At 44.0% G+C, this 7,039-nt stretch overlaps 1 protein-coding gene across 1 annotated transcript; it reads left to right on the plus strand.

Moving 5' to 3' along the window:
- Positions 1–824: 824 nt before the first annotated feature.
- On the plus strand, positions 825–6,849 carry RNF135 (ring finger protein 135). Its single transcript, XM_033076390.2, has 6 exons — positions 825–1,641; positions 2,482–2,568; positions 3,107–3,277; positions 4,468–4,627; positions 5,064–5,165; positions 5,953–6,849. Exons 1-6 carry the CDS (start codon positions 1,297–1,299, stop codon positions 6,486–6,488), a joined length of 1,401 nt encoding a protein of 466 aa, XP_032932281.1. The 5' UTR covers positions 825–1,296; the 3' UTR covers positions 6,489–6,849.
- Positions 6,850–7,039: the final 190 nt, after the last annotated feature.

The following is a 7,039-nucleotide window of genomic DNA, read 5'->3' on the forward strand; positions in this document are numbered from 1 at the left end:
CTAGCTCTTTGCTTTCAACTGTCTCTACTGTTTGGCATTTATGTGAGTGGCAAATCCAACATTCAGTGAATTTTTTCCAAAGCACAACCCCACATGGTGCCCTGGTGAACACATCAAGAGTACAGGATGAACATACACATCTCACCTAAGCAGAGATGAAGCTTAATGAGCTTGATTAGACTGAACATTGAAAGGCAGAAACTAATTTTTAAAGTATTTTCTTCAATGACTTGCTTGCAAATGCTGCATGAATGAGGACTGGTGTTCAGTGTTGGAGGGGAGCCTTCTCATCAGGTACCGCTGTGTGCAGGAACTGATGGACACTGCAGTGGCTGACACAGAGCACTGAGTGTTCCCATGCCTCAGGACAAGGGCTGAGATCTGGTTCTACCAAGCAGCAAGTCATCCACACATTTAATTCTTCTTTACAGATAGCCTTATTTTGCAAATCAAGAGGAAGTCTTGCAGACCAAGTTTCTGGTGAGGCTTCCACCTTCTGCTGACAATTGCCAGTTGGTCTTGAGATACTTAAAATAGTTCTTTTCTTTTGCAGAAATGAGAAGTGCCAATACTTGCAGGAATTAGTGACACTAATTCTTCTTTCTCCCCACCCTCAGTTGCCCAGTAGTGCAAAGGAATTGAGTGGGATCATCATTCTCAGCCAGCTCATTGTCCAGCTCTGAGCAATGTGCAGCAGTTTTATTTGTTGATATGCTCCCATGAACTTCACTGTGTTCCAGGCTCTGTCCCCACACAACCCCAATTGTTCTAGTTTACATGGTGGTTCAGCAATTCTATTAAACAGCCTAATCCTGCACCTCCTGCAATCAACAGAAAGCAACTTTTGACTTGTACGAGGAGCAGTGTCAGTCTTCATTTGTTAGTTGTTGTTTTGAGATGACCCAGGTAGCTCAGGGTGACTTTAGATGGGTTTGGTCCCTCCAATAGCCTGGACTTCAGTCAGATAGGGTTTGTGCTGGGCCACTGCTCTCCCAGCTGGGTCAGCAGACGGCCCAAGTCAGCAACTCTCACTATTACAAAATCGGGAAATTCACGGTGGAAACGAAATAGCACAGATAACAGGAATTTTTGGACAGTCGATGAAAGTCAAGGTCAGGCCCTAGAGAGTTCTGCGTCACAGTCCATTTCCACCGGCAACCCAAATCCGGCGAGCAAGGCACGTGAGAGGAACAGAGGAGAAGAGAAGGGGGCAGAGAAGAACAGGGCGGGGCAGAGCCGGGGCGTTCTCGGCACCGGAGGAGGCGCCCGGGGAAATCGAAACTGCGGGGCCGAGCCATGGCCGCCGTCATCGATCTGGAGCGGCTGCAGCGCGTCCTGGAGCTGCAGTGCTCCTGCTGCCTGCAGCTCTTCGAGGAGCCCGTGCGGCTCACGGACTGCGGCCACAGCTTCTGCCGGGACTGCATCCTCCGCCACTGCTCGGGGCGGCCCCGCGCCCTCTGCCCGCTCTGCCGCCGCCCCTTCGAGTCCCAGCACCTGCGGCCCAACCGCGAGCTGGCCGCGCTGCTCAGCCTCATCCCGCGGGAGCTGCTGGAAAACTTGGAAACACAGGACGAGCCGGAACCCTGCGGAGCTGCTGCTTGCAGCGACCTGAGCTCGGCGGGGCGGGGACCTGGGGAGAAGGTATGGCCGGAGGCAGCCCGGGGCTCCATCCCGAGCTTCATCCCACGGCATCTCGGGGCTCTTCTGCGACACCCCGGGGTGACATCCCCCCAGCTACCCTGGGATATCCGGGCTGACATCCCCCAACTCCCCTGGGACATCCGGGCTGACATCCCCCGACACCCAGGGACTCCTGCTCCCGACATTCTGCACCCTGGGGACAGCCCGGTTTCCATCCCGCGGCATCCCCAGCGTAGCCCAGGGTTTCATCCTCTCCATCCCACAGTAACACACTGAGCAGATGGGTTCGGTAACCTCTGTTTGGGGCTCGGTGATGGTGTGTGACACACTGGGAGCTGCGTAGCTGAATTAGAAGAACTAACACCTGTACATATTCACTGATGCACAGTAGCAGTAAGTGACTTGTGCTGTGTGTTATTTATTGCATCAGCATTGCACTGGAGAGTGCTGGAAGGACACATAGCGTTATTAGACAGTGCTACAGCTCCACCCAGCTTCATGGCACAGAATGAGACAGGTTCATCATCTCGGTCTCTGCTTAAAAAGACTCCCAGAAGAGATGAGAAAAATGTATTTACCTTCATTATTTTAGCACACATGTATCTTAGTCAATCTAAGAGCATATTGAAGCTTGCAATTGTAGTTTAACATGTAATTAATTTCTGACTGTTGATGTTGACTTCATTTGATTATTCCTACTCAGAATTGTGTTTCAGGCACCTCTTCTGCTTGCTTAACTAATGTCAGTGATGTAGGGAATTTTTATTATCCTGCTGCTTGACCTAATCATGCTTTCTGTGAGGTTTATATAGATAAATAGTCCCTTGTGTCACTTTAAAGGAGGAAGAGATATGGGAGAGCTCCAAGGAACAAGAAATAACTGCAGAGACCATCCACCTGTTGAGAAAAGATCTCAATAAAACAAAGGTACACATTGTACATTCATCACCTACAGTAACTTTCTGTTACTGAAACTTTCTGTTCTGGGCTGGAGATGTGATTGCAGGGTTGCCTTCCAGCTCAGAGCAGGAATTTGCTTTTTTGTTTCAGTCTTTCCTGTCACAATTCTGTTTTTACTGATGAGAATGAATATATGGCATCAGCTGCATTAATTTGTGTCTTGGCTGGCACAAAGGCCAGTGGACTTGTGCATTGTTGCATTTTTCTGTTTATCAGGAGTAACCTGAATGTTTCTGGTTCTCTTAGATGCAAATTACAAATCATAAGAGGGAATATTGAATTTTCTGAGTTGTCAAACAGAGTCCACTGGCCATAAAGTAGTCATGGTCTTTAACATGCCCCAAATCTCACTGCATGTAATGCAGGATAGTGTCAAATGTATTTTATTCCTTTGAATTCTGGTCTGCAGGGGTCAGTCAAAGAGCACATTAGATGGGGCAGTAATTCTCATATTCCATGCATCTTTCCTAACCACACAATGAATTCCATGTTTTCTGTCTTTCAGGAATATACATCTCAGTTCAAAAGCCAGATTACCAAATACTTCTGTTGCATGAAGGAATATGTTGAAAGACAGGAGAGAAACACACTGATGTTCATTGAACAAGAGCAAAAAGCTGCTCAACAGAAAATTGAAGAGACTATTCACCAGCTCACAGACATCAAAGCCCAAACCGTAAGTGATGAAATGAAGTGGCAGAATATGAGTAGAAACTCTCAAGCTCAATGTCTGGGATAGCTGAATATGTACAGAGCACCTTTGAGGTCCCCACTGCCCCATTCTCATAGAGACAATGGTGCCAATCCACAGACATTGCTGTCAGCAGGGAGAGTTTGTAGTGAGAAATTCAGAGGACAAAAGTACTGAAAGAGGCACAGGCTGGGAATGCAATTCAGAACTAGATTTTTTCCAAGGATATTGGTGAGCTGGAATGAAGTGGGAGCTGCAGTGCTGAAATCCAGTCCTCAGCCAATCTGAAGTCGAGATCTTTCACAATCTTTTTATTTTCCAGAATTTGTACTTACAGGTATGCAAGTTAAAGAACTCACATGGTTATTAAGTATTTTGTAACAACTTTCTTGGGGAGAATGCATCAAGGGCCCTCAAAAGACGCAGGTAAAGCACTTGAGATTGTGCAGAGCTGTTTTGATGTTGAAAACAGCACTGGCAAGTGATACAAGTTAGCTAGGAGGAATTTGGAGTGAGGCTCACTGGGTGTGGAAGTGCCATGAGACAGAATTAGACTTCCAGGACCCAGGCACAGGTGCCCACATTGGAATTCACTTCATCCAGGGTCCCATTACAGGCAGTGAAGAGAAATGGGTACTTTCAGAATGATCTGGCCTACTTGAGATGCCACCTGCAAAGGAGATTAATGCAGCCTCCAAAAGGATTCCTCCTACAGACTGTACACACAGACTAACAGAGCAACTTCAGATGTAGATTTCCACAATTTCTAAATTTAGGCAAACTAAGCTGACCCTTTCCTTCCAGTAATACACTTTTGAACTTTTGGTTTCGGTTCTAGAAGAAAAAGGAAGTTAAAAAAGAGTAACTTTGTGTATTCATATGAATAGTTATGGAAATTGTAATACATAGATATTAAAAAAAAAACTGATCACATTTTCAGTTTTCTTAGGGGAAACACAGTCTTTATATTTTTTAATAAGAATGTCCTTTGCTATTTTCTGTAAGATTTCAGGTTGTTTTTCTCAGGTAACTGTCTTAAACTTTTGATACAAAGAATAAGATTCTTGTAGAGATCACCGCTCTTTTTCCACTGGGGTTTTATACTATAATCTGATCTGTGAGATGAAATAACTGCTGTTGTTTACATCTTTCCCTTCATACTTTGGCATTATTAGAGTGACTTATCTGAGAGGCAGAAGTATGAAGGCTCACCTTCAACAATTAATAAAATTACACTTGATGAGAAGCTTAATGTTGTCAAAAGTGCTGTGGAAGATCTGAAGAGAAAGCTGGAAATTTTACTCTTGGAGAATTATGCTCAGCAACTCCCACCAGGTGAGTTTCCCTTATTTTGAAATCTTTTTCTTAAAGGCAGTGGATCTAAGAAATAGAATAAAAAATTACTTCATGCTTATGAAAAACATGTGCAAATAAAAGAAGAAACATGATACTCAGCAAAAAAAATAACACTATAAAATTTTTTAAGACAGAAACTGCTTTATCTGCATAGAACAATCCAACTGCTTTACCCATCTCACTCTTCTTGACTGCTCCCTTCAGACCACAGCAGTGTACAGTGTTCTGTTAATTTTGAGTAAAAATGTTTGCCTACCCCTCCTTTGTAATTTATGTTATCAAGAAAAGCAGTTCCTTGTTTTGTACTTGAATCAGTAGCTGGGTTTAATTAAGGTGTGGTTTCCTTTAGAAGCTTAAATACTTCTGTGTACATTTTGCAGAAATGCCTTAACACTTTACTTGTTTTTTTATATAGTGCAGCCTCCAGACTCATATCAGGAGCCAAGTGTCTGCTCATCATCTCCAGAGTCTGCAGCTGCAAGACCTGAACCAAGCTTTTCCAGCCAGTTCTCTCAGTGTAAGTATCCAAGCCAGCAGGACTCTTAACAACATCCAGGTGACCCTGAGACTGGATTTACAGAAGGAAACTGTCCTTGCCAACATCAGCAGGAGATGTGGCTGTTTACTGAAGCATGGAAACACAATGGAGTTGCCATGAATGAATCAGTTACTGACACATAATGTAACCCTGTACCTGACTGCCATGTAGGATAAAAAAAAGATAAGAAACCTGTGTCATGTAAGCTTTGTGGTAATTTGTGCTGGCTGCAGAGTCTGTGTTGGTGTATAGGCAGTTACTACACCTCACTGATCTTTGCTGTTAAGCTGTAATCACTCCAATTCGTGCTTGAATTCTGCATCATTTTGACAGAAGCATTTTTACAATCAACACACTGTACTATAGCTGTAGCTTACCACAGAAAACAAATGTTTTTGCTGATAAAATAAATAAGAACTTGTCTCAGTGAACCAATGACTGTAAGCTTAAGGTAAGTAGCCCATTTATTATTGACAAAAAGGTAATTAAAAAAAAATTGTGGCTAGGAATAAAATCCATCTTGTAGGGTGCAAGGTACTTTCACCTCCCACTGGAGTGCCTGTGAGTGTGTCATGGATATTTACACAGATGTGCCTGTTAAATGTTTCAGTATGCCCAGGATGCAGTTGATAGTGCTTGGTTGAGGATTCTTGAACTTTGATTCAGATTTATGGTATGATGATTTGGTTTCATTTCTCTTCTGGAGCAGGGATGCACCTGCCTCCTTGTTCCCTGCATGTGTAAATATTTCCTTTCTGTCTCCCAGGGGCAGAGGATGTGACTTTTGACCCCACAAGAGTACACGAGCGCTTGGCACTCACAGCCCAGAACAGGAGAGTGGTGGTTTCCAGCCACCCAACCACTTATCAACCATCACCCAAAAGATTCTGCATCAGCCAAGTGATGTGTTCACAGGGCTTCTGTGCTGGGAGCCACTACTGGGAAGTAATTACCAAGGACAGTGATGGATGGGCTGTTGGAGTTGCTCATGAAATGATTGGTAAAAGGGAGAAATTGGGAAGAACTGAGAATTCCTGGTGTGTAGAATGGCTGGGTCCTAAAAAACAGCTATCAGCATGGCACAAGGATCAAGAAACATTATTACACAAGGACAAACCACTGAAGGTTGGAGTTTTCCTGGAGCTACAAAAGAAGACCGTGTCATTTTACTCCATCACTGACAAAGAAATGCTTTTGCACACCTTTGAAATCAGTACCTCAAATCCTCTCTACCCTGCTTTCTGGCTGTACACTCTAGAAAGAAATGGATCTTTAACTATAAGTCAGCCAAACAGGAGATAAAGCCTGTTGAGAAGAGGGACAATTTTGGCAATGACTGCAGAGTTTCTATTCACTCCAAGGAGTGAATGCATAACTATCCAGGCTTTCCTGGGAATCAGCAACTCATACTTCTGTCTGCTCTGCTTTTCACACTGTGCTCTAGTCCAGCCATACTTCATTAAAGCAATTCCAGCCTATGCTAAAGGCAGTAAGCACCCCTGTGGGAGTCAGGTGGGTTTCTCAAGAAGCTTCAAGTAGTCCCAGGATATTCCTAGGAAAGAATGTGCTGAGGAAGCTCTAATGTTGGGGATAAGCCTTTCTCATGGACTTCATTTTTCCTACATTGATATAAAAAAATACAGGAGAACAGATGGTGCCATTACTTTCTGTCACGTGAGTTTTCTTTAGAAGATGTTTGATTAAGGAATGCTCAGTGAGCAAGAATGTTACTGATCTTGAGTGTGAAAAATCTTTCCCTTTAGGATAGGCACTAACTAGGAAATAGGCTTTGGATTTGAGGACCTGACACGTCAGGGAGGTGTTGCAGAAGAATATCCTCTCACTGGAACCAC

This window comes from Catharus ustulatus, chromosome 20 (assembly GCF_009819885.2).
Source record: "Catharus ustulatus isolate bCatUst1 chromosome 20, bCatUst1.pri.v2, whole genome shotgun sequence".
Classification (NCBI taxonomy): Eukaryota; Metazoa; Chordata; class Aves; order Passeriformes; family Turdidae; genus Catharus; species Catharus ustulatus.

What these genes read in the sequence shown, in the direction of transcription:
- RNF135 (XM_033076390.2), top strand. Translation starts at nt 1,297, where the DNA reads ATGGCCGCCGTCATCGATCTGGAGCGGCTGCAGCGCGTCCTGGAGCTG. An exon ending in AAGATCTCAATAAAACAAAG is followed by an intron (nt 2,569 to 3,106) that starts GTACACATTGTA and finishes TCTGTCTTTCAG; the next exon opens with GAATATACATCTCAGTTCAA. An exon ending in TTCCAGCCAGTTCTCTCAGT is followed by an intron (nt 5,166 to 5,952) that starts GTAAGTATCCAA and finishes TCTGTCTCCCAG; the next exon opens with GGGCAGAGGATGTGACTTTT.